The following is a 27317-nucleotide window of genomic DNA, read 5'->3' on the forward strand; positions in this document are numbered from 1 at the left end:
TGCGTTGGGTTGCACGGGGTCACGCCGGCAGCGAGCTAGTCTGGCGGCATGTGGCGTGGCGGCTGGAGGGCGCAGAGCGCGCTCCGGAGGCTGAGCAGCGGGTGAGGGGGCGGGCCTGGGGGCCGGGAGCGAGGGGAAGGTGACGCGGGGAGGAGGCGGGGCGGCGGGGCTACCCCACCAGGGACCCCTCGCGCGGGGCTCCGGCTCTCAGAGCCCGGCCCCCAGCCGCGGTGCCCTCGCAGGCCGCGGTGCGAGGAAGGCAGAGCGGGCCCCGTGGTGACCTTCTTCCCGGAGGGAGGGAGCCCCTGTCCGGTTACCGAGGCTGGGGAGCTGCGGCCAGCGAAGGCGGGGTGAAACCAGCCAGGACCCAGCGCGAACCGGTCGTCGGGCCTCCGAGGCGGAGACCCTCTGAAGTGGGCTGACACGAGCGACACGAGGGGCGGCGGGCAGGGCTCTCGCTGGGCGTTTGCTCCTTTCCCCGCGGTTGTGGTCGGGGTCTTGAGCGCCTTTGCGGCCTTGAGAGTGGGGCCTCCGGGGTAGAGGGCTGTTCGCTCTGGCGTGTCCGACTCTTCGCGGCCCCTGAACCGCAGCCCGCCGGGCTCCTCTACCCACGGGATTCTCCAGGCCCAACTGGGGTGGGTTGCCATGCCCTCCTCCAGGGGATCTTCCTCTCCCAGGGATCGAACCTGGGTCTTCTGCATTGGCAGGTGGATTTTTCCCTGTCTGAGGGAATTAAAAAGAATTAAAAACTTCGTGTTTAATGAGTGGATTTATGGGAAAAGAATGCATTTAGTTTCAAACCGAATCAGCATCATTCCTTTTGATTTTGTAAAATGTAACTTTTTACTTTCTTTTTTTCCTTTTTTTTTTTTTTCCCCATTTATTTTTATTAGTTGGAGGCTAATAACTTTACAATATTGTAGTGGTTTTTGCCATACATTGACATGAATCAGCCATGGATTTACATGTATTCCCTGTCCCGATCCCCCTCCCACCTCCCTCTCCACCAGATCTCTCTGGGTCTTCCCAGTGCACCAGCCCCGAGCTCTTGTCTCATGCATCCAACCTGGGCTGGTGATCTGTTTCACCCTTGATAATATACATGTTTTGATGCTGTTCTCTCGAAACATCCCACCCTCGCCTTCTCCCACAGAGTCCAAAAGTCTGTTCTGTACATCTGTAACTTTTTACTTTCTAAAGAAACATAAATTGTTTAGTTTCATGCTGATTCAGAGAATTATTTTATGGTGGAGTTTAGCTGCTGTTTGCCCAGGGTAGGAAACAGGGGTGTCTGTCTTTGGGCTGTCTTTAGTGGGTATTTGGGTTAAACTCTTCTATCCCATAATTCTAGAATTGGCTAAATCCAGGACAGAAATGTTGGTTGTTTATAGAATAGACCCATACTATTGCATGATGTTGAATGAGTCAGTGTTTTCAGCGCATACTTTCTATAAAGAATATTACTTTCTATAAAGAATATTTTTGTGAGATTTAATGTTAATGTAGAAAATACTATAAATTGTGTCCCTGTTACCCAGGTTAAGCTTATCCTTTACCCATCTTAACTCTCCCTCTCTCTTAAATGAAATTGCTCTTCTGGTTTACAGAAGTAACTTTGCTTTCCTCTGTATTTTTACCATCCCTGTATAGTCTTGCAGTATGGTGTTACCTGGTTGGATGGCATCTTTTTTGCTTCAGCATCATGTGCCCACATCTTTGATACATGCAGTTGTTGTCCATTCATTCTTAAGGCTAAGTTTATCAACTGAATAGTTCAATTTATCTGTTCTCTGTTACTGGACATTTGGGCTGCTGGCTTTGGGGCCCTTGGGAATGGTGTACATGTTGTTGTGTGTTCGTGCAGCAGGAAGTGAGTACAGGTCACAGGGCACATACGTTGAGGGGAATGAACTGCTCATCTAATAAGGACAGGGCTGTTCTGAAGTCTTCCTTCAGTGTGCACACCCAGTGGCCATGTGAGCCCCTGACAACACTAGATTGTTAATTCTCACTAATTTGGCAGGTGTGGGATGAAACTTTATTGTAGTCTGAGCTCGTTGGGATACCGTGATCTTGACATGAGAATTGTATTTTTTCCCCAGAATCAAGGGAAATTGGTGACATGATTGTATTACAGTTACTTATGGACATGTAGAAATAAAAGGTTTTCATCATTAAGTGTTTGATATTACAAGGCTTAGGTGAGTTGAGATACAATTGAAAGGACTTAAATGGAAACTGATTTTCTGAAATGTGTTTAGAAGATGCAGGTTTTCATTTTTCTTAGAATTCTTGGTCACATGGCAGTGTTTTTGTTATGTTGCTGAATTATGTTAGCCAGTCTTCCAGCAGATCATCTGACTCCTTTCCTTTAATGTAACAGTGCCCACCTCGGAGCCTGGAGGTGGGGGAGCACCAAGGCCTGTGAGCGAGCACTGCAGTACCGCGTTGGAGAGAGGATCCACGGCTTCACCGTTAGCCAGGTGGGCCTGGGGGTCCTCCTGTGTCAGCTCAGAGCAGAGATGTGGTGGGTGGGCTTGTTCATCTGTGTCCCCAGCCCGCCCCCCGCCCCCAGCTTCCTTCAGTTTCACAGCAGATGCTCAAAGGAGCAGAGTTTGCAAGTGAAAGGGTTTCCTGACTCTCAGATGAAAGCAGACCCCTTAACCCCTTCCCAGAGTGCCTGAGGTCTCACTTCTTTGCAGAGCTTAGGGAGCAAATAAACACAGTTTTGTTTCTGCATTGCTGATGACCTGTGTTAAGACTGAAGGCCCCACATCTACTCAGGTCAAGTTCCTACCATCAACCAAGTTTGCTCCAAAGTTGGGCAAAATCTTTCTGGTTTTGAGCTATTTGGGTTTCAGGATTATACAAAAGAGATTGTGTGGGCCTATAGGTACTTAGTTTATGTTAAAATATCTTGTTTTGTTTGGCTTAAACTTTTTTTTTTCTTTAATGCTGTAATTGACAACGATGTACATGATACAGTTGACTGGATGTTGGTTTCACACTGTACTTTACACTAATAAAAACAGGCAGGCAGCTCACAGTCGGAAGGACTTGGGTGTGCAACAGGAAGATGCAGGAGGGTCTGCTGGGCACAAGCAGGGTGGGGATGGATTTGTGGAGAAGTAAAGGAGAGCCACCATCTGTCTCCAGGAACAGGGACAGGGCATATTCAGGGCAGGGTCTCTGAACCACTTAAAGGGATTCATGGTTGTGGGGCCCCTAAAGAAGTCTCAAGAGACTTGGGATTTCTGTATAGTTCTGGTTAATAATACCTTCTTCAGAGGCATGATTCTTTTCCTGTATGTTTCAAGTTTTGTGGAAACTTAGTTCATAATAAACCATGGTCCTTTTTGAGAAACAATTACTGTGAGAGCTGTTTGTGAGGTAAACTGGTTTTATTTTATTTTATTTTTACTTTTAATTAACTTATTTTTGGCTGCACTGGATTTTTGCTGCTGTGTATGGGCTTTCTCCTGCCAATGCAGGTTGGACTTGAGAGACGCCGGTTCGATCCCTGGGTTGGTAAGATCCCCTGGAGGAGGGCACAGCAACCCACTCCAGTATTCTCCCTATCCCATGGATAGGGAGCCCGGCAGGCTGCAGTTCATGGAGTTGCAAAGAGTCGGACACGACTGAAGCGACTTAGCACACATGCACGGGCATTCTCTAGTTGTGGCGAGCATGGGCTACTCTAGTTGAAATGTGCAGGCTTCTTATTTTGGTGGCTTCTCGTTGCAGAGGACGGGCTGAGGGTACGAGGGCTTCAGTTGTTGCAGCACTCAGACTCAGTGGTTGTGGCTTCCAGGCTTTAGAGCACAGGCTTCAGTAGTTGTGTCACATGCCCTTAGTTGCCATGTGGAATCTGAACCAGGGATCGAACCCATGTCCCCTTTCTTGGCAGGCAGGTTCTAAACCACAGGACCACTAGGGAAGTCCAGAGGTAGACTGGTTTTAAATATTAGGTTGGTGCAAACATAATTGCAGTTTTGGACCATGAAATTTAAATCATTATAACTAGGCTCAAATACATCTTTATATATTAAAATAGGAACCATTACAATAAGCACATTTTTGCCAACAAGACATAAGTTTGTTTATTCCTGTCACATAAAAATCCATGCTTCAGGATTCAGTGAACTCTTGGGAAGCATTTTCTGCATCCTGTTGGTTGTGGAAGCATTTTCCTTGTGAAAGATTTGTCGAGATGCTTGAAGAAGTGGTTATCAGTTGGCGAGAGGTCGGGTGAGTATGACATAAGAGGCAGAACTTTGTAGCCCAGTGCGTTCAACTTTTGAAACACTGGTTGTGCACCTTGCGGTCAGGCATTGTGACAGAGAAGAATTGGGCTTTCTGTTGACCACTGCCTGCTGCAGGCGTTTCAGTTTTCAGTGCATCTCATTGATTTGCTGAGCTTGCTTCTCAGATGTCATGATTTTGCTGGGATTCAGAAAGCTGTAGTGGGTCAGACGCACAGCAGACCACCAAGCAATGACCATGACCTTTTTTGGTGCAAGTTTGGCTTTGGGAAGTGCTTTGGAGTTTCTTCTCCATCCAACCACTGAGCTGGTTGTCATAAAATCCACTTTTCGTCACATGTCGCAATCTGATTGAGAAATGATTCGTCATGTGAACTAAAAGAAGAGGACACTTCAAGGATTTTTTTTTTTGATTTGCAGTCAGCTCATGAGGCACCCACTTATCAAGGTTTTTTACTTTTCTGATTTGCTTCAAGTGCTTAATGACTATAGAATGGTCAACGTTGAGTTCTTTGGCAACTTCTTGTGTAGTTGTAGAAGGATCAGCTTCGATGATTGCTCTCAGTTGGTCATTGTCAACTTCCAGTGACTGGCCACTATGCTCCTCATCTTCAAGGCTCTCATCTCCTTTGCAAAACTTCTTCAGCCTCCACTGCACTGTGTACATTCACTGGCGGTTCCTGGGCCAGATGCATTATTGATGTTGTGAGTTGTCTTGTCTGCTTTATGCCCATTTTGAATTAGAATAAGAAAATCGCTCAGATTTGCTTTTTGTCTAACATCATTTTCATAGTCTAAATATAAAATACACAGTAAGTAATAAGTCATTAGCAAAAAACATGAAGCAAGAAATGCACATTAAAATGATGTATGATATAGCCGCATTTAAGACTGTGTTCTAATAACAAGTGGTGAAGTTCGACATTGCAAAACCGCAATTATTTTTGCACCAACCTAATAACACTGATCCCATCTGACAGAAGTACAGTTGTGAACTATGAGGTGTAAACAGTTTCATTGCTGTAACTTATGTGGGCATCAGTAGGCCACTTGAAGCACATAGTTTTTGTAGCAGGGCCCCCAGAGCAGGCTGAGGACAGCAGAACTTTCACCTCTGCCCTGCTAGGAAGTTGCATCAGTAAAGACAGGTCCCTGTCACACCCAGTGGTGGTCATGGTGACAAGGTGCTGAGGTTACAGGCAGGGCCTTGACACAGTTGCTTCAGTACCAAGGACAGTGGAAGTTACTCAGTGCTCACAGATAAGACCTCCCCCAGGGGGTGAGGAAGAGTTTGCTGTTTTTAAATAATAGAGTAGTTCTTTTCATTTATTTGACTGTCCTGAGTCTGCTTTGCATGGGCTTTCTCTATTTGTGTTGAGCAGGGCTCCTCTTCATTGTGGTGCGTTCCAGGCGAGTCCACTCTCTTCAAGGGCAGCCCGGTGGAACACAAGGGGTCTGACTCCAGGCTCTGTGATCTTGGCAAATTGTCCCGTTAGCCCCAGGCTCAGTTTTCATCTGTAAGTGGGGTGGGATACCTCCCTCCCGGGGTCGCCTGTGGCACACTCAGGAGATGCTAGCAGACAGTGGGTGCTCAGGAGAGATGGTGGTGCTGTCCTCAGCCCCAGGTCTTGCCTTCCTGGTCTGTGGACTCTGGACTTGGAGGTTCCCGCCAGGTCCTCCAGGTCCCACAGACGCAGCATCCCCGTGCTGCATGCCTTTCCAGCCAAGTCGAGCTCCCCCATTTCCTCATTGTTTCAGGTGACACCTGTCCCCGAGCTGTCTCTGACAGCCGTGAAGCTCAGCCATGATGGCACGGGAGCACAGTACTTGCACCTGGCCCGCGAGGATGGAAACAACTTGTTCAGGTGTGTGTGCATCCTGGGCTCACGGTCTGGATGCTCTGCAAGGGCGTCTGCCGCACCTGCAGCGGTTCAGCAGGAATGGAGAAGAGGGACATCTCCCCCTCGGCTCCCGCGGGTCAGGCAGGGACGCGGCTGGCCTGTACCCTGAGGGGCTCTGACCGTGCGGCTATGTCCCCAGTGTGCAGTTCCGCACCACCCCCACCGACAGCAGCGGCGCCCCCCACATCCTGGAGCACACGGTCCTGTGCGGCTCTCAGAGGTACCCCTGCCGTGACCCCTTCTTCAAGATGCTGAACCGGTCGCTGTCCACATTCATGAACGCCTTCACGGGTGAGACGTGGGCCCGGCCAGAGCTGCCTGGTCTCAGTTGGGGGGGTGGCAGTCCTGAGGCTGGGGTCGAGTTTCCAATTTCTGTTTGGAGGCTGTTGTTGCGTAATCCCTTAGGAAAACCATACTGGGGTTGATTATAAAACCTGAGATTTTAGGGAAAATGCATCTGAATTTTTTCTGGAAAAGGTGACGGCTGTTTTCTTTGGAGAATAATGCCGTAAAGGTTGGTTAGCAGGGCTGGTGTCTGGGTTGTGGCTGCAGGAAGCAGGGGGTATGGGCTGGTGGCAGGCACCCTGTGGGTAATCCCACCCCCCGCCCTGCAGCGGGTGCTACTGTCTCTGTGCCTCTGACAGCGTGGACCTGCTGTGAGGCTGAAACAGACAGTGCTGGTGTGAACCTGGGGAAACCGCTGTGTTTAAAACCCTCCTCTTCTTTGTGTCTAGCTAGCGATTACACCCTGTACCCATTTTCCACACAAAACCCCAAGGACTTCCAGAACCTCCTGTCTGTGTATTTGGACGCAGCCTTTTTTCCATGCTTGCGGGAACTGGACTTCTGGTATGTAGAGATTGGTTCATTGATCTTTAGTTCAGCGGTAGAGTCACTGCCACCATTTAATCGTCTGTCACTCTTCAGGCAGGAAGGATGGCGACTAGAACATGAGGACCCGAATGACCCCCAGACGCCCTTGGTCTTTAAAGGCGTCGTCTTCAATGAAATGAAGGGAGCATTTGTGAGTGTTTCCCTCTCTCGTGCTGTGTTAAATTATCCTACTGTATAAAATGTTGGAGTAGAAACAGTCTTTGCAGATGGCTGGCATCTTGTTATGTCACTTAATATCCTCACTGTGAGAACCTGCATTAGCGTGGACAGTGCAGTGAGCTGGCACCACTGGGCGATGAGCTGGACGGCAGTTCTCAGCGGGGGTGTGGGGACCATCGTGACCTCTGGTCTTTGGGGCTTGGCCAGATGAAAATCGTGTTGCTGACAATCCTGGGACCTTGGTTTTCCGCTCTTTCCTGCCCCGGTGTAGGGTGGGTTCACAGATAACAATGTCTCTCAAGTTATGGTAAAGACGACCACACGCAGTGAATGTTGTAGGAAGGCAGGTAACAGGGAGTTTTTGTTTCCCGACACTGTACTCTGGAGTTCAAGTGTGCTATAGCACCATGTCTAAAAAAACAATGTAGACATCTTAATTAGCATTTCGTGGCTGAAAGGAGCATCTGGGTGGGTACTTGGGGGTGTCAGCAGGGGGACTCCCAGGACGCGGCTACTTTGTTGAATCGTGTGAACAGTGTGTGCTGGTTTTCACATACATGTGTATTTTCACTTGAAGACAGATAACGAGAGGATATTCTCACAGCACCTTCAGAACCGCCTGCTTCCTGACCACACATACTCGGTGGTCTCCGGAGGGGACCCCCTGTGCATCCCTGACCTCACGTGGGAGCAGCTCAGACAGTTCCATGCCATGCACTACCACCCCAGCAACGCCAGGTGATGCTGCCTGGGAAGCCTGATGCAGGGTTGCTTTCCCCCAGTGTCCTGCTTCTCTTGAGTTGGGCTTGGGAGGTTTCCTTCACGACCACGGGCAGTGGACGGGAGCCTGCTGTGTGTGGACGTGCCCTCAGACCCACAAGGCGAGGCCCCTGCCTGCCGCCTCTGCAGCTCAGCCTTAGGCTGATGGTATAACAGGAGGCCGTGGTTTAGGGCTGATGCAGTCCTGGAGAGGTGCCCCCAGAGAGAGAGCTGTGTCATTCAATCTCTGATCAATTACCGTTTCAGGTATGATTGATAATAAAACGCTGACAGTTTGCAAGGACTTTCCTGGTGGCTCAGTGGTAAAGAATCCTCCTGCAGTGCGGGAGATGTGGGTTTGTTCCCTGGGTCAGGAAGACCCCCTGAATAAGGAAATGGCAACCCACTCCAGTATGCTTTCTTGGGAAATCCCATGGATAGAGGAGCCCACAGTGGATAGGCGGGCTACAGTCCATGGGGTTGCAAAGAGTCAGACATGGCTTAGTGACTAAACAGCAGTAGTTTACAAATACTTTAAGCAGTCATGTAAAGTTATTTGGAAAACTATTTTAAGTGTAAAATTTTAAAAAATTAATTATGAAAACTCCTAATCATTCAGGAGAGTGTAGGGAGTAGATCAGTGAACCCTATGTGCTCAGCCTGTAACTTTGTCCTCTGGGTGTGTACATAGACACGTGTAGACACACATAGACACGTAGACATGTGTATAAACAGGCAACTAGACATGTATAGATACACACAGACATGTATACATGTATAGACATACACGGATACACATAGATGTTTACAAGGATGTTCTCTTACATGAGATAACACCGTTTTCACATTTAACAGAATAAATGATTGAATAAAACCACCTATGCCTTAACCGACATTGATTTCCAGTTGTCCCTGAGATGTTTGATCAGTCAAGGCCCACAGGCAGCCTTTCCTTGCTGTGTCCCTTAAGCACCCTTTCTGGTGGGATGGTGCCCCCTCATGGACCATAATGACCTCATGGAAATATTTTCATATGTGTATATATTTAAGACCATGTGATCACCAGATGAAATTTAAAAATGTTTTAGTGCTCAAATTGTCCTCATGGTGGCCTCAGGAAGTTCTTTGACAGTCATCCTTGACATCTTCAGTGACTTCTGATTTCTGCCTTGGCCCAAAGGCAGGCCTCCTCCTGCTCCAGACCCGTGTTTCCTCCAGGGGTTCTGGGGCTGAACCAGCTGGGTGTGCGGGGACCAGTGTGCACAGCTCGGTGCTCCTCACTGCTGGCTTCACACTTTCTCAGCTCTGAGAGGGAGGCTGATGGGATCTCTAGAATACTAGCTCCCAGGCCCTTAATCGTAGCTCAGACTGTGTTCTGCTAAAAAGATGAGTTATGCACTATGTTCTTCACCCCAGTGAGTAACGTGTTGTCCTAAAAACATGGGTGATCTGAGATTTGTGACCCAGATTTGACATTTGTGACATTTTAAATTTTGTTGTTAGTCTTAGATGGATTATTCTGGTGCTGTAGCTTAGATTTTAAGTATTTTAAGGTGTAGTTTATTTGGTTTTTGTAACACATTTATAGTAGATTCAAAATTAAGAGCAGTTTTTGCCCGATCTTATTTAATTAATCCTTTTTATACAATCTGTGCTTTGTTTGAACCACATTTTGAGAAAAGAGCAGAAGTCTCTCTATTCAGTGTTGTGGTTAAACAAGCGTTCCTGTGTGAAGTTGACATCAGCGTGGGGACTGGCGTGTTCTGGCTATTAGATCCTGCACACCCTCTGGTTCAGTCAAAGCCTGATGTAGACTAAGGTGCTCTCTCAAATTTCAGGTTCTTCACTTATGGCAACTTTCCACTGGAGCAGCATCTGAAGCAAATTCACAAAGAGGCCCTGAGTAAATTTCAGAGAATTGAGCCACGGACGTCAGTGCCAGCCCAGAAGCCCTGGGATGAGCCGGTGAGAGCTGGGTCCGAGTCACGGATCAGCAGGCCTGTGAGCATGTGACATGCAGGTCGGGTGCGTGTTCCTAGGGTTTCCAGCGCCGCGGGCCTGCCGTGGGTGTGAGGGTTCTCCGGCCGGAAGAGTAGTGATCTGTCCGGAAGCACAGTTGCCCTGATGAGAAGCACAGGGGATGTCCTGTACGTCGGGTGCCCTTGCCCATCTGCATCCGTTGACGCACGCCTGTGCCCTTGCAGAGGGAGTTCCAGATCACATGCGCCCCGGACTCGCTGGCTGAGGGCCCGTCAGGGCAGACGACCATCAGCGTCAGCTTCCTCCTGCCTGAGTGAGTGTGTGAGGATCACGCTGCCCACCCTGTGGGGATGCGCCCCTGGGAGCACGTGGGTGGCGGCATTTGGGCCTCCAGTGGTATTATTAGATGTGGGGTGTCTTTAACAGCGTCGGGACGGTTTGGGTTTAGTATTGGGGTCACAGTGCCTCTGCATGTGAGAAGAGCCCTGTGAACTCTGACCTTGAGAAGCTTTGTTCACACAAGACTGACCCCAGCAGCCTGGCCTGAGGGGTGTGGGCAGGGAGGGCTCCTGCCACGCTGTCACGGTCTGCTGATGGTGTGAGACCCCTGAGGTCCCACAGTGTAAGAGCTTTGCAAGTCAAGAAATGCTCTTTTGCCCACATAACTATTAAAATAGAGGTTGAAATGTAAGAATTTCCAGTAGAATTTCAGCTGTTTTGGAAAATAAAAATGTTTATTGTGGTTTTAGTAGTTTTTTTTTCCCAGTTATTATAGTTTTATTTTTTTTCCCAATTATTTTTATTAGTTAGAGGCTAATTACAATATTGTAGTGGTTTTTGCCATAGATTGACATTTTAGTAGTTTTGAAAACATTTCCACAGGCCAACCATTTCCCTCTCTTCCACCCTCTTTATAAATCAAGCATCACCGACACGTTTGAAGCCTTCACGCTGAGTCTTCTGTCTTCACTCCTGATCAGTGGCCCCAACGCCCCCTTCTACAAAGCCCTCATTGAATCCGGACTTGGCACTGACTTCTCCCCTGACGTTGGGTACGTGTCACTGTCAGATCAGATCATTACTGAGCAGTGAGGGGCCTTCTGACACCTAATAGTGTCTGGACACATTTTGGGCTGGTCCCTGCAGGGCAGGGATTACTGGCCGCTCGTGGAGCGGGGGAGGAGGGGTCACTGGTATAGGCAGCTCCACACCCCGTGGTTAGGGGAGGGCCCTCTTCCTGCCCCAGCTATGCTTCCAGCACAAGCTCTGGATGTCCCCTGCAGTGGGCAATTGGCAAAAAAACCCCAACAAGGTAACTCTTCCAAGAGTGGCATGCTGCTGCCTGCTTGAAAAGTCAGGCCCTTAGAAGTCCTTGGAAACCATAGCATTTGGTAACACTCTCTAGATTTGTTCTGCTCTGGAATTTTAATTGTGGTGGTTTTTGGAAAAACTAAAAGGACATGTGAACCATCGTATCTGAGCAGCGGGTCCCTGAGGAGCTGCCCTCCTGGTTTCTCCTGGCCGAGTCCTGTAGAGGCTCTGATCTCAGTGAAGCGTCTCCTCAACCAGCGATGGAGGGGCGTGCAGATTCTGATGCGTCACTTGCTTTCGTACCAGATACAATGGCTGCACGCGGGAGGCCTACTTCAGCGTGGGCCTGCAGGGCATCGCAGAGAAGGACGTCCAGACGGTCCGGGACATCGTGGACCGGACGCTAGATGACGTCATCGAGTATGTGCAGCATCTGCAGGGCTGGGCTGGGTCCTCACTCCCAAACACAGGCTCACATCACACGCACTCCTCCATGGCAGCTGTTTGGATGTCACCTTTGTGGCCTTGTTGTTCAGACATGTGGATTTTTCAGCGTCTTGAGTTCTTGATGTTTCTGTAGGAAAGGATTTGAAGAGGATCGCATTGAAGCGTTACTTCATAAAATTGAAATACAGATGAAACACCAGTCTGTCAGCTTTGGACTCACCCTGACGTCTGTGCGTATTTTTAAACTCCTCAGTCTCTCTTTTTTGTTAGTTCGTGGTTTTTTTAAATTTATTTATTTTTGGCTGTGCTGGGTCTTCATTGCCGTGCGGGCTTTTCTCTAGTTGTGGTGTGCAGGCTTCTCATTGTGGTCGCTTCTCTTGTTGCAGAGCACGGGCTCTAGGCACTTGGGCTTCAGTAGCTACAGCATGTGGCTCAGTAATTGTGAGGCTCAGGCTTAGTTGCTTCACGGCATGTGGGATCCTCCCTGATCGTGGATCAAACCTGTGTCTCCTGCATTGGCAGGCAGATTCTTAGCCGCTGAGTCACCAGGGAAGCCCAGTTAGCGGTTCTTGAAAATCCAGATTGTTATTCACAGCAACTTTCATTAGAACCGGGGAAGTTACGGTGTTTGGATCTGATATAAAATTACTGTTAATTTAGTTTTGTAATACATTGTTCGTGTTTTTATTTGCTTCTTTAGCTTTCTGATGTCTTATTTTTTAATAGATTTAGAGAGTGCTTTAAATGGATAGGGATTTATCATGACTTCATAATTATGTTTTCCATAAAGTAGTTTCTAAATCTGTGCTTTCTAATTTGTTAGGGGAAAAAAAATCATGAGTTTAGTTCTTTTAGCCAAAAAATGATTTAATTTTCTTCATGAGCAGTCATCTGTGGTATTTTTAAGTCTAGAAGCTGAGTCCTGATGAAAAGGCAGGCTTGGATGTTTGCTGGGCAGACACAGGGTTTGCAGGTCACTGTGGCTCGTTGTGACTCCCCTACCTGCCCCCCAATAGTACATTGCTTCCTGCTGGAACCACGACGGGGACCCCATAGAGCTCCTGAAGCTCGGAAGTCAGGTGGCTCAGTTCCGAAAGTGCCTGGAGGAAAATCCAAGGTTTTTGCAAGAAAAAGTAAAACAGTATTTTAAGGTAAGAAAGTTGAGAATTTATGTCTGTAATTCTGAAGTTGAATTTTATAATAATGAAGGGAACATTAGAAATATACTCTGAGTTGTATAAGTTGATTTTTTACAATAGGGGATTTAATTTTTTAATTGTTGATTAAAAATGTAAATGGTCATATTAGCTTTAAAAATTGTGTTTTCCAGATATTCATGCAGGTGGGTTTTTGTGTATGAATGTGTGGGGGGTTGTTTAATGGAGCATCTGCCTGTATTGCTTTGGTGAGGAGGGCGCTTCTTGGCTTGCGGGATATTGGCTCCCTGACCATGGATTGAACCTGGACCCCAGGGGGTCGCCCTGTATATTTGTTCTGTTTTGCTAATAGATTGTATAGAACGTGAGAAGAGTGGCCCAAATGTGTGAATGTTCTGGTTATTTTTACCAAGGACTCTTCGGTGCTCATTTGTCTCCACAGACTTGTGGGCTTTTGTGCTTTGTGTGTGTTCCCTGGTGGACCGTCACTGATGGAGGGGAATGTCATCTCCCCCGTTGCCCTGGGCGGATGGGGGTAGGGAGGACTGTCCTGCGGTGATGAGGTCGTGGTCCTGGGCACCCGTGCTGGGAGTGGGGCCCATGCTGTGGCCGTTCGTCCTGCATCTCTGGTCACAAGCCATTTTGCACACGGTGCTTGATGTGCTGTGGTCCTCCCGCTCTGTGGTGTCGCACTTGAGCTTTCTGTGGGCGTGTGTGTCTAGTGGCTGCAGTAAGTCAAGGGGCCCAGTGTCACCTGAGTCATGTTAGATGTCTTCATGGTTTATAAAATACTGAGTGGAGAGTTTAGTTTTGGTTTGAGAAGTTAGTAGTATGATGAAGACTTGGTAAAAAAATTATTTTATTCTGTTATCTTCAACTTAGACTAAAGCCAAAGGTTTATTATGGTATTAAAAGGTGCAGGTGGTTTCTTTGTACAACCAAGGTGTAAAGGCACCATTCAATGTCTATGCGTTTGTAGTTAAGACATGGGAACTACAGTGACTATGCTCCAGATGGTAAGAGCTTGGCATGTAGACCACATGGTCCTTGCAGAGCAGGTGGCCTCAAGGATTGCTTGTGGCTCCCGGGCTCTGCGTGCACAGCCTCGTGTCATCACCGTGAGAAATGGGAAAACAGAACTATGGGGCTAAGTGCACCCTGCTGGAGGCCGGCTCAATGCTGGCTTCCATAAGACCTTGTTTTTAATTGACTTTTCTCTTGCTCTGGTTGTTGCAGAATAATCAGCACAAGCTGACTTTATCCATGAAACCAGACGACAGGTATTCCGAGAAGCAAGCACAGATGGAAACAGAAAAACTGCAGCAAAAGATCACTTCTCTTTCCCCGGAAGACAAGCAGCAGATCTATGAGAAAGGTCAGGTCTGGCAGCTGCCCCGCCCTCACCCAGCCCCACTGAGCTTCCAGCACTAAGGAGGCAGCTGGTTTCAGCCAGCAGGTCTCTGTTGGCTGCCTACAGAGTTCTGTGTTAACCCCAGCAAGACTGACCTTCTCCTCAGAAACTACACTCTGTGATTCAGCAGGAGAGGCCAGAGTTCTGGGAGAGAGGTGGCTTCACAGGGTTTATGCATTTATATACTTCACAGACGCCTTCTCCTTACCGAGGCTGCATAGGCCACTGGGTGCGTGCTGCGTGGCAGTCTGCAGCTGACTGCATACGGGTCGTGGGGACGGAGTGCGCTGTGGGCTCAGGGTGGCAGGTCTCGGGGGGATGCAAGCCTTGCATTCTTCACGGAGCCCCCGTGGGTGCCTGTGGTGCAGGCGCTGTGAACACAGAAATGGGTCTGTGGTTTCTTAAGTGGTAAACCTGTACCGCCTGTGAAGCCCAGCGGTCCTACTCCTGAGCGTTCACCCAAGAGAAGTGAAAGCGTCTGTCCACACGGGACTTGACATGCCCCACATGTGTCCACACAGAGAGGTAATTGAGATGTCCACATGGTGGGATTCTGCTCAGCCATATTGAGGCCAGAACACTGGGACATGCCGGGTCCGTGAGTCTCACAGGCCGTGAGCCCAGAGCAGGTGGGGCTGCCTTCTGGGGCGGTGACATCTGCCGTTGATGGTGGTGTGCTACTCACGTTGTGCGTTTGTCAGAGCCACTGGGTTCTGTACGGCAGTTGCAGGTTGTAGCATATGACGTTTACATATGTACACAGTACAGGAATACATACACATCCACCCACCCCCCCACCCCTGAGAAGTTGGCTGGGATTACACAAAGAATTTATCAGGCATGTCGGCAGGTGGAGTTGACTCTAGCATGACTTGATTGTGCTGAGTTTGAGGTGATTTGATTTTGTAAAGACAGGGTTAATGTCGATGTGTAACCTGTTTAATCTCTGAATTCTTTACATATGCAGAGAGTTACCTTAAGCTCTTCCATAAATTTGTTCTTAATTAAAGTGTAAATGAAGCATAGTTGATTTACCATGTTGTATTAGTTTCTGGTGTACAGCAGAGTGGTTCTGTTTCTTTTTCAGATTCTTTTCCATTGTAGTTTATCACAGACTATTGAATGCAGTTCCCTGTGCTATTACAGTAGGTCCTTGTTGGTTGTGTACTTTAGTGTGTATATGTTCATTACAATCTGTTAACTTATCCCTCCCCACCTCCCTTTGCCCTTTGGTAACCATAAGCTTCGGAGAAGGCAATGGCACCCCACTCCACTACTCTTGCCTGGAAAATTCCATGGACGGAGGAGCCTGGTGGGTTGCGGTCCATGGGGTCGCTAAGAGTCGGACACGACTGAGTGACTTCACTTTCACTTTTCACTTTCATGCATTGGAGAAGGAAATGGCAACCCACTCCAGTGTTCTTGCCTGGAGAATCCCAGGGATGGGGGAGCCTGGCGGGCTGCCGTCTATGGGGTCGCACAGAGTCGGACACGACTAAAGTGATTTAGCAGCAGCAGCAACCATAAGTATTATTTTTCAAAATAATTTTATTTATTTTTGACTGTGCTGGATCTTCATCGCTGCGAGGGCTTTTCTCCAGCTGCAGCAAGTGGGGGCTGCTCTCTAGTTGTGCTCAGACTTCTCATTGTGGTGGCATCTCTTGTTGCAGAGCATGGGCTCTGGGGTGCATGGACTTAGTCGTTGCGACACTCAGGCTCTGGAGCACAGGCTCAGTTGCTCTGTGGCATGTGGGATCTTCCCTCATCAGGGATCAAACCCATGTATTCTGCATTGGCAGGTGGACTCTTTACCACTGAGCCACCAGGAAAGGCGCCTAATTTTTTTTTTAACTGAGGAGTAACTGACATAACATCATATTAGTTCCAGATGTATAACATAATGATTTGATGTATTTATATGTTGTGAGATGATTACCACAGTTCGTCCAGTTAATCTCTATTGTTGTTGCTCAGTCGTCTCCAGCTCTTTGCGAGTCCATAAACTGCAGCACACCAGGCTTTCCTGTCCCTCACCACCTCCCTGAGTTTGCCCAAGTTCATGTTCATTGAATTGGTGATGCCATCCAACCATCTCCTCATCTTCTGCCTCCTCCTTCTCCCTTCAGTGTTTCCCAGCATCAGGGTCTTTTCCACTGAGTTGGCTCTTCACATCAGGAGGCCAAACTATTGGAGCTTCAGCTTCAACATCAGTCCTTCCAATGAATATTCAGGACTGATCTCCTTTAGGATTGATTGGTTGGATCTCCTTGCAGTCCAAGGGACTCTCAAGAATCGTCTTCAACACCACAGTTCAAAAGCATCAATTCTTCAGTGCTCAGCCTTCTTTATGGTTCAACTCTCACATCCATATGTGACTACTGGAAAAACCATAGATTTGACTATACGGACCTTTGTTGGCATAATGATGTTTTTTGCTTTTTAATACACTGTCTAGGTTTATCGTAGCTTTCTTTCCAAGAAGCAATCCTCTTCTAATTTCTTGGCTGCAGTCACCATCCACAGTGATTTTGGAGCCCAAGAAGAGGAAATCTGTCACTGTTTCCACCTTTTCCCCTTCTATTTGCCATGAAGTGATGGGACCAGATGCCATGATCTTGGATTTTTTTTAATATTGAGTTTTAAGGCAGCTTTTTCACTCTACTCTTGCACCCTCAATCAAGAGGCCTTTAGCTCCTCTTCCCTTTCTGCCATTAGAGTGGTATCATCTGCATGTCTGAGGTTGTTGATATTTCTTCGAGCAGTCTTGATTCCAGCTTGTACCTCATCCAGTCTGGCACTATTCATGATGTATTCTGCATAGAAGTTAAATAAACAGGGTGATGATATACAGCCTTGTCATGCTTGTTTCTCAATTTTGAACCAGTCATTTGTTCCATATAAGGTTCTAACTGTTGCTTCTTGACCTGCATACAGGTTTCTTAGGAGACAGGTTAGGTGGTCTAGTATTCATATCTCTTTAAGAGTTTTCCAGTTTTTTATGATACACACAGTCAAAGGCTGTGGATGGGTGGATGGTGGGAGAAATGGATTAAAGGGGTCAAAGGTACCCCTCAATGAAACAGAAGTAGATGTTTTTCTGGAATTCCCTTGGTCTCTGTATGATCCAGCGAATGCTAGCAATTTGATCTGTGGTTCCTCTGCCTTTTCTAAACTAGCTTGAACGTCTGAAAGTTCTCGGTTCATGTAGTGCTGAAGCCTAGCTTGAAGGATTTTGAGCATAACATTACTATCATGGGAAGTGAGTGCAATTGTCCAGTAGTTGGAACATTCTTCAGTACTATCCTTCTTGGAAACTGGGTTGAAAATTGACCTTTTCAAGTCCTGTGGCCACTGCTGGGTTTTCCAAATTTGCTGGCATATTGAGTGCAGCACTTTTATAAGCATCATCTTTTAGGATTTGAAACAGCTCAACTGGAATTCCATCACCTCCAATAGCTTTGTTTGTAGTGATACTTCTAAGGCCCACTTGACTTCGCATTCCAGGATGTCTGGCTCTGGGTGAGCGATCACACCATTGTGGTTATCCGGGTCATGAAGATCTTCTTTTGTACAGTTCTTCTGTGTTTTGTTTCCACCTCTTCTTGATCTCTTCTGCTTCTACTAGTTCTTTACCGTTTCTGTCCTTTATTGTGGGCACAATGATAGACACACAGTAATCTCTATTATCATACTTAGAATTCTTGTGATGAGAACTTTTAAATTCCCTTAGCAATTTTCAAATCTAAATTCAGTATTATTAGCTTCAGTAACCATACCATACATGAGATGCCTGGAACTTATAGCTGCAGGCTTGTAGCTCTGACCCCTTTCATCCGTTTCTCTCCCCACCCACCCCTGACAGCCACAGTCTGTTCTCTGTTTATATGAGCTTGCTTTTTTGTGTTTTTATTGTTTAGATTCCACATATCAGTGAGATCATAGATATTTGTCTGACTTACTTCACTGAGTGTAATACTCTCAAGCTTCATCCACATTGTTGCAAATGGAAATTTTTCCTTCTGTCTTATGACTGAGTGTGGTATTCTGAGGTGTGTGGTGTGGAGTGGTGTGGTGGTGTGTGTGTGTGTGTGTGCATTTTGACCCATTCATCATTGGTGGGCATTTAGGTTGTCGTTTCCACATCCTAACTATTGTAAATAGTGCTGTGCTGCCATGGACACAGGGGTGTGTGTCTCCTTTGCAGTTAGTGTTTTATTTTCTTCAGATAACCAGGAGCAGGGTTGCTGGGCCATATGGTAGTTCTGGTTTTACTACTTTGAGGAGCCCCCACACTGTTTCCCGTAGTGGCTGCACCAGGCCCCATTTCCGCACACAGTACACAAGGGTCCCTTTCCTCTACAGACTCACCAGCAGTTGCTGCAGCTCTTGTCTGCCCTTCTGACAGCTGTGAGGTGACGGCTCGTGCATTTTGATTTGCATGTCCCTGGTGAGTGGTTTTGGGCATCTTTTCCTGTTGGCCATCTTTGTCTTTGGAAAAATGCCTGTTCAGTCCTCAGCCCATTTTTAATTGGATGGTTTTTGCTACTGAGTTCTTTGGATATTTTGGATATCTTACCAGGTAACATTAGATTTGCAAATACTTTCCTGCTGTGTAGGCAGCCCCTTCATATTGACAGAGTGTCCTTTGCTGTCAGGTTTTTAGTTTGATGTGGTCCATCCATTTTCCAAGCTGTTTGTGGCACAGAAGGTAATTCCACACCCAAGCACAGAGACGTGTGTTCCCTGAGTTATCAGGAGCCTGGCCTGGCCGTGGGGGTGTCTTGTGTTAAGAAAACTTGTATGTTCCAGCCCATGCCTGCCTGTGGAGGGATGGTGGCCCTGGTTACAGGATCATGGCAAAGTGGTCTGGAGACATAGGATACAGCCTAGTGCATTTACCATTGCATCAGGCCAGTAAGTCTTGAGTGTGGACTCAGTGCAAAGAATCTGTGAATCGGGGTCCAGTCTGCAGATAAGTACCAGTGAGAAGTGGGAATGGGAGGTTAGTTTGTTGGAAAAGTCAGTCTTCCAGTTTGGGGCTTGTGTTGTGTGTACCGTGTGCAGGGGCATGGCTGGGCCGCCGGGGCCTGTGATGGAGCAGGTGACGGCGGCCTCTGCCCTGTGCTCTCCAGGACAGAGGGCTCAAGGGGGCTTTCTCAGGATGCAAGGACATGTCTGAGGCACAGTGGTTGGGGTGCTCCACTTGATGGAGGAAATGGCCGGGTAGGGGCCTTGAAGGTGTGGGGGCTCCAAGAAGTACGTGGAGCTGGCTCCCTTTGCCTGCGTGGGGCCAGGTGGGGACCCGGTACTGGAGACTCAGGGTGGGGGTGAGGTGACTCAGGCTGACAGGACTTCACCCTGTGACACCCCCTCCCCATGGGCTGCCTGGTCTGAGCAGGGACTCAAGGAGAGGGTGTCCGTCCGTCCCCTATCACCCCTCCATCACATCAGTGTAAGATCGGGCCCTGAAAGTGTGTTCACCTATTTCTTAATTTGTGAACTTTATGTGATCACACAGCATATTGCCAAGATGAGTGAAAATGAAATACAAGTAAACGAGTACAGAGTTAGTGCACTTCAACCCACAAGCTCAGTCTGTGGTATAAAATGGGGGTGGGAACTGCTTGCACAAACTCCCCTCCCCAGCAAACCTATCCTCTGAAACCACTGAGGATGGGCTGGGGAGACGACTGCTGCTGGGTGCTGACTGTGCTGCTGTCTCTGGTTCTGGCAACCTCCGACCCCAGCGTTGCGGGGCTCCCTGCACCCAGGGGAGACTACAGAAACTCATGGACAGGAGAGGGACTGAGCAGGGCCTTCTAAGGGCCGGCCTGGATGCTCACTGCCACTCCCCCTCCCATAGGTTTGGAACTACAGGCTCAGCAGAGTCAACCTCCGGACGTGTCGTGTCTGCCAGCGCTCAGGGTGTCGGACATCGAGCCCCGCATCCCGGTCACGGAGCTGGAGGTGGTGCAGGCAGGTCAGTGGCGGGTCCTGGTGTTCCTGAGAGGAGAGCCACTGGTAGACGTCCTCAGAGGACATCTGAGTCCCCGTTTCTAGCCCTGGGTCTGGCAGTGCTGAGCACCCTGCTTCTGGGTTCTACCATGTATGTTCACATGGCTCTCAAGGGCACGGTGTCCTCCGGGCCCCTCCGCCCTCTCCACAGCCCAGTCGGGCAGGGGTCCGGAGGCCCACAGCGCTGGGTGTTGCCTTGTGGGATGCAGAGGGGTCGCTGCTGCTCCCTGTTGCTTGCTTCCCCTGGACGCAGGGCCCTCGCCCATGGTGCTGGTGCTGCTCCCCGTGGCCGTTACACGACAGCCCCTCCTGCCAGAGCAGGTCTGACCCCAGCGCTGGCCTTCATGGTGCCCATGTCTAGTCAGAGTTCTGGCTGTGCACTAGCACCCCTGACTCATGATGTGTCTGTTGTTATTTGTGTGTGAGTGTTGGCAAAGCCCCTCCTCTGGCCCAAGCTTCTGGGAAGCTGGGTCAGCGTCCCCCTCAGGTCTGGTTTATCAGTGAAGTTCATTGAGTCAGTGTCGTGATTCATCATCAGTAGTGCCCAGCTCCACTGCAGGTCAGGCACTGCGCTCAGGATGTGAAAATGAGAACACAGGGTAGTGCCCGAGGGGTCTGGGGGGTGAGTGGCATGTGGGGTGGGCGGGGTGAGGTTATGTGGGCGTGTGTTGTGGGAGGGGCCGCCAGCATCCCCCCATGCCCAGGATTTGAGTGCAAGCGGCGGTGCTGGACCGCAGGTGGTCAGACACCCCAAGAGTGTCCCTGCTCTGCTCTTGTTCCTCACAAAGCAACTTAAGACTTCCAGGTTTTGCCATGACAAAAGTATAGCAGGGAAAGTTGTCTGAATGATGTACAGCCAATGAATAGCATTTTTTTGCTAATAAAAAATTTAAAACTCCATCCTTGAAAAGCTTTAGCGTTTTAAAAATATTACATGATGGTTACATGGTTAAAACTTTGCTGGTAAGAATATGAAGAAGTACCCCTGTTCCCACAGCTGGGGACACGCCGGTCCAGTATTGCGCACAGCCCACCAACGGCGTGGTCTACTTCAGAGCCTTCTGCAGCCTCAACGCCCTGCCAGTGGAGCTGCGGCCCTACGTGCCGCTCTTCTGCAGCGTCCTCACCAAGTAAGGGGCTGGATGGGGCGGATGTGCACCTCTAGAGCTCGGCACGTCTTCCCTGGTTACTCGGGGGTGTTCACTGTGTGTCCTGTTTCAGGGAATCAGTGTCACCTGTCAGTGAGTGGTTTTATTTTTCAAATCTCGTAGTGTTGTTACAGAAAGGTGGGTGATGTATTTGTTGAGAATTCTCTTTCTGGACATCATACTTTCTTACTATAATGTAGTACATTAAAATACATTTATAAACCGTGAACATAATACACAGCTATCTCAATTAAATTCTTTTTAAGATGATGAAGAGAATAATGCTTCTCATCACAAGCTTTAAGCTTTAAACGTGACATGTAGGGCTGGGGTCACCCGCAGAACCTGTCCACTGCTCCCCGCCCTTCATTAGTACGGCCCGCTCCCGCCGCCTGCCTTCCATGGCAGAGGGTTCCCGGAGAGCCCAGTCGTCACCTTGACTTCAGTTAGTTATTCATTTACTTGGGACAGTTAGTTATTGCACTCAGGGCAGTGATGAGGGTGTTCCCTCCCAAGGTGTCATCCATGTTGAAGTGACTTCTTGAGAGTACAGAGAAGCTTTTTTTCAGGTCCCCCACCCCCAAGACTGCCTGTACCTGAGGGGCTACAGAGCTTGGGGTTGGGGAGCCCAGCTGCTGGGCAGGCATTGCTGTGGGCGGGGAGCCCAGTCGGGGGACTCCCTGCCCAGAGGACCCTCTGCCCTGTGACTCCACGCTCTTCCTGCACAGGCTGGGCTGCGGCAGCCTTGACTACCGGGAGCTGGCCCAGCAGGTGGAGCTGAAGACAGGTGGCCTGGCTGCCGCCCCCCAGGTGCTCCCCGACGACTCACACCTCAACACCTATGAGCAGGTGACTGTTTTCCTTGGGTGCAGGCTGGCGGGGGTTGGTTTTCCCTGTGTCTTTTTTTCTTTTTCAGAAGGTCAGAATTCTTTCTTCCCTCCTGGTTTAGGGTGTGCTCTTCTCCTCTTTCTGCCTCGATAGAAACCTAGCAGACATGATGCATCTGTGGAGTGAGATACTGAACAAGTAAGTGTTTGCAAAGACATGACCTCAGACATACCAGAGACCCAGTCCTGTGAGCACTTTGCCCTGTTGTGATTGGTTGCAAGCCTGGTCCTGTGGTCGCTGGTGGAGTCTCGACACTTTCCTCCCCTGAGAACTTGCCCTCGGCAGGTTTCCCACTGGGGAAGGGGACATGGCTGGGTCCCAGGGCTCATCATGGCTTTCTCCGCTGCAGCCCCCGCCTTGAGGAGAAGGAGCACTTCCGTGTGCTGGTGAGGATGGCCGCGCAGGAGCTGTCCAATGGGGTCCCTGACTCGGGCCACCTCTATGCGTCCATCAGGGCAGGCAGGACGCTGGCACCTGCAGGGGACCTGCAGGAGACCTTCGGGGGGATGGACCAGGTGAGATTGCTCAGGCTGGCTGGCTCTCCAGGGCTCTTAACAGATTGGCCACCATGAACTGGCCAGGTTTCGGAGCTAGGGGGGGCGGAAAATGTTCTCTCTCACCTTATGTTCTCAAGCCCACAGCTCCCTGCCCTCAAGCTGGGCAAGTGCAAATCCCATGCGTGCACAGAACCACACACACAGCCCCGTGTCCCTGTGTCAGGACGTCTGGTCAGGCTCTCTCTGTGGGCTCTCTGACTCAGGTGCTGCTGATGAAGAGAATTGCGGAGATGACTGACCTGCAGCCCGTCCTGGGGAAGCTCTTGCGTATCTGGAAACACTTGCTGAGCTGTGACAGCCTGAGGTAGGGCCGCGCCGGCCTCCAAGCTGCGCTTACCTCCTTGTTGCTGAGTGTGGTGTGGAGAGGCTTTTCAGAGGGAGCGCTTGGGGGCGGCCACAGTGTGCATCCTAGAGCCCAGGTCTTCTCAGTGTTTGTCAGATGCTTTTTTATGATAGTGTCTGATTCAGTGGACGTTGGAGGAACCACAGAGAAATGTTTTCTGAGAGGGTGGAGAACTACCACCATCCTGTGACTACTTAACAGTGCTACTTGAATGAAGGTTTATCCTTCTCTGGACAGTGTGTGTTCTGAGACCATGGCCTTGAAGGCACTATGGGCGGGTCTATTCTCTGCACCTCCTGTCCTCAGGGACACAGAGCTCTGAGCTGGCGGAGAGCAGGGTCAGGCTTTTCCATACCCGGAAAGCATGTGGCGAAAGAAGACGGCTGTGATGTTTGGCTTTTGGTTTATTCGGCTTTTGTTTGTACATTTACATGTATATGTTTTTACAGTTTGGTAATTTTTTCACAGTAATGGTTCTGTGCACACGCTGTTTTAAACAGATGTTCTGTGAACGCGACTGCCCAGCAGATGTCGCAGGCGGCGGGCGCGGTGGAGGCCTTCCTGAGGAGCCTCAGCTGGAGTGAGAAGCAGCAGAGGCCCGTGTGCCCGCACGTGGTGGAGGTGAGGCTGGGGGCCCGCCCTGCGGTCCAAGACAAGGGGACTTCTGCTCCCCGAGTTTCACGATGGAAGAATACTCGGGCCGCAGAGCCTATCCTGCCTGGACCCTAAGCGTCCAGGCTGTTTCCGGAATGTACCTAACCTGCTCACGTGCGTTTCAGGGTTTACTCATTTCTCTGGGAAATGTTTCACTTCCAGAAACCTGCACCCAAGGCATCCAGCGGGAGCTGCCCAGTCATAAGGAGGCTGGTGACGGTGAGTCCCTTCCTCTCGCACCCTGCCCCCTTTGCCGCCCCTTCCATGGCCAGCCTGTCTGAGACCACCAGGTGCTGTCTGTGTGGATGCCTCGTGTTCAGTCCACCTCTGTTCAAACATCACTGCTGTATCAGGATCACGTCACCTCCCACCCCACCCCCCACCCCCTCACCGATGACCCCAGGAAAGGCAAAGGCGCTTATCCCGGGAAAGTGACCAGACGGGGCCACATGCTCAGGGCCCTGGAAGGGAGTGGGGTGAGGTGACCCAGGGGGTCTGGGTGGGCTGGGATGTGTCACCTCCACCCTGCAGAGGTTGTGTGGGGCAAGGTTGGCAGTGCTGTTGTGTGTGGATGGGGTTGCTGCTGCTGCCCAGGGCATCATGGTCAGGGCTCTGGGTCCTCAATGGTCTTGGCCACACGGTACTGACACAGCCTGGCCTCTGCCCCAGGACCCCACCTTCGAGCCCTGCCAGATGAAGACGCACTTCCTGCTCCCGTTCCCTGTGAACTACGTTGCCGAGTGCATCAGGACCGCCCCATATGCATCCCCAGACCACGCCAGGTGCGTGGGGCTGGGCCCTCAGGAGCAGGACTGTGTGTGGCTCTGTTGAGTAGCAAGATGTGGGTTTAGAAACAGATAGGGACCACTTTCCCTGGGTGTGGGGACTTAACTTCCGTACATCACAGAAATAGAAGTTCCTGAAAAAAGATTTGTGGGTGGGTGGATTCCTTACCCCGCCTCCCCACCCCCTGTCCCTGCCAGGTAGCAGAGCCATCTGTGGGGCCCCACCTCCCAGGAGCTCAGGCTAACCTTCCACACGCGCCCCCTGCCATAGAGAAGACCCAGGGCGGGGCGGCGCGCTGTCATTGCTCACGGTGGACGTCGTGGGGACGCGGGGGCCTGGCAGACTTTCCCTGTTGGAGCATGTTTTCTAAGGGAGGGTCACGCTCATGGTGGAGGCCACGCACCTAAGATGCTCGAGTACTGCAGCAGGGCAGGAGGGAGTAGGCCAGCCCCGTCCCTCCTGTCACCCAGGCCTCACCTTGCTCACATTTTTCTTGCCCTCATGGATCACGCTGTTATGTTCATTCCTGCCCTGCCAGCTGTGCTGTTGTTAATGTGCATCTTTTTATCTTTTCAGCCTCAAGATCCTGGCACGGTTGATGACTGCTAAATTCTTACACACGGAAATTCGAGAAAAAGGTGGAGCTTATGGCGGAGGCGCCCGGCTCAGCTATGGCGGGATGTTCGCACTGTACTCGTACAGGTGAATCTGAGCGCGCTACGCACAGGGCCAGCTTCAGAAAGACAGTCCCCTGTTCTCACCACACCAGCAGTGGGGACAGACAATCCTGGGAACCCTGGGCCTGAAACAGCTCTGGGGTTGGAGACCAGGGTACGTGGGAGACGACCTGGACACTCTCGGGGCCGGGCTGGGTCCCCAGGGCCACAGACTCTCCTGCCTGCTCACGTCTCCGTCCTATAGCCCTGCTGCCCCAGGGCAGGACTGACACCTCCAAAGCAGGGGCTTCCCTCTGCTCCTCACGGGCTGGACGTGGTTGTAGTCGTGCAGGGGCTATGGGTCTCCAGAGGGTCAGAAACAAGGCGTTCTTCACAGATGCTCTGGGGACCACATGCCTGTGTGAGTGAGGACCTTGGAGGATTCTGTGTTCAGGGAGGATGCCCGAGATCGGCCTCCACAGGGGCCATTGTTACGTCTGGGGTGTCTGACGTGTGTCTTCTTTTCCCTCTGGCCAGTCCCTGTCCTGGTGGCAGAGGTATAGTTAGCAGGGTGACAGGCTGGGTCTCCAGGAACAGCGTTGGTGGCTTGTGCGGCCACTCGTCAGTGTCCAGAGCACTGGGCCGTCTGTACCATGTGAAAACAGCCTCTGATGACCCCAAAGTGTGGACCAATGCGTCATACTTGGTTGTCCCTTGTTGGTAAATGTCAGTGTCTGACCCTTTGGGTCTCCAGGGATCCACGTTCCATGGAAACACTGCAGTCCTTCATGAAGGCCATCGACTGGGCCAAGGCCGGGAGGTTCACCCAGCAAGACATCGACGAGGCAAAGCTCTCGGTCTTCTCTGCTGTGGATGCTCCGGTGGCACCTTCAGATAAAGGTGCATAGTATAGCAGACACACCGGGAGCCACGGTGCTTGAGCTCATCCTCCCAAAATTGTGCTTCCCCCTTTGCCCAACGTTTCAGCCGAGTCAGGAGGAGTGGACATGAGGGGCAGTGCTGAGACCTGTGGTGGCAGCGGGGCGTGAAAGCCGGGAGGGGCTGTGTGTCCCAACAACCACCCCATCCCGTCCCCTGTACTCGCTCTCAGGCCTGGACCACTTCCTGTATGGCCTCTCAGACGAGATGAAGCAGGTACACCGTGAGCAGCTCTTCGCTGTCTGCCATGAAGACCTGGTCAACGTGAGCAACAGGTGAGTGGGAGCCAGGTGCTTAGTGTCCAGTCCCTGTGACCCCATGGCACCTGATTGACCACTCCCCCCCTGCCTCCAGGTACCTGGACACCGGGAGAAGCACACACGGCGTGGCTCTGCTCGGGCCAGACAACGCGAGCATCGCTAAGGACCCGTCGTGGGTCATAAGACAGCGGTGACTAGACAACGTGAGCATCGCCAAGCAGCTGTCGTGGTCATCAGACAGCAGTGACCCTGCCTCCTGATGCTGAGTGCCTTGCTTTCCTCAGCTTTTAAGTTATTTTTTTAACAAAACTCTTGATCATGTGTATATATTATTTATATATCAAATATATATGATCGTATATACATGATATCATTTGATATCATTCTTAAAATTTTGCCTAAGGTCTTGTCTGGCAAGTCAAATGAAAACTCTTCTGTCTTGAAGAAGGAAATCGTGATCACGAAGAAATTAACGGAAATCATCACTCACCAAATGCCAGAGACGGAGAGAGTATATAGTCTGAGGCTTTCTTAAGCTTTAAGTACTGTTTTACCTTACTGTCCTAGTGCATGCCTTTTAAAATTAAAAGGTAACTCTGATCTACCTGTGCGTTAGCCATTTTTTTAAATGACTATTTTCTGAAGTAGTTTTTAGGGACTTTATGGAGAAACGCATGAGGTGTCTCGAGGCTGCCCTCCACTCACTGGCTGCGGGGCAACCATGTCCAGTCAGGCTCTGCTCCAAAGGGCACGGACTCTCCCCCATCCCCCTCCTCCAGGCACACAGGGT

General features: G+C 50.0%; 1 protein-coding gene across 3 annotated transcripts; it reads left to right on the plus strand.

Annotated features, from left to right (window-relative positions):
- On the plus strand, window positions 1-27127 carry PITRM1 (pitrilysin metallopeptidase 1). 3 transcript variants are annotated; one of them, XM_043478638.1, is made up of 28 exons: window positions 4-101; window positions 2384-2483; window positions 6021-6127; window positions 6303-6454; window positions 6898-7012; window positions 7091-7187; window positions 7794-7954; window positions 9814-9940; window positions 10180-10268; window positions 10879-11007; window positions 11573-11686; window positions 11847-11943; window positions 12730-12864; window positions 14107-14245; window positions 20145-20261; window positions 21294-21426; window positions 22173-22293; window positions 22394-22470; window positions 22682-22847; window positions 23093-23193; window positions 23733-23853; window positions 24049-24105; window positions 24556-24668; window positions 25249-25374; window positions 26083-26228; window positions 26440-26542; window positions 26622-26730; window positions 26931-27127. In XM_043478638.1, the coding sequence occupies exons 1-27, from the start codon at window positions 49-51 to the stop codon at window positions 26719-26721; spliced, it is 3096 nt and encodes a 1031-aa protein (XP_043334573.1). In that variant the 5' UTR covers window positions 4-48; the 3' UTR covers window positions 26722-26730; window positions 26931-27127. The 3 variants fall into 3 exon arrangements, with proteins under 3 accessions (XP_043334574.1, XP_043334573.1, XP_043334572.1); XM_043478637.1 differs by having other exon boundaries at window positions 26622-27127; XM_043478639.1 differs by lacking the exon at window positions 2384-2483 and having other exon boundaries at window positions 1-101; window positions 26622-27127.
- The last annotated feature ends 190 nt before the right edge of the window (window positions 27128-27317 follow it).

This window comes from Cervus canadensis, chromosome 10 (genome assembly GCF_019320065.1).
Source record: "Cervus canadensis isolate Bull #8, Minnesota chromosome 10, ASM1932006v1, whole genome shotgun sequence".
In the NCBI taxonomy this organism is placed as follows: Eukaryota; Metazoa; Chordata; class Mammalia; order Artiodactyla; family Cervidae; genus Cervus; species Cervus canadensis.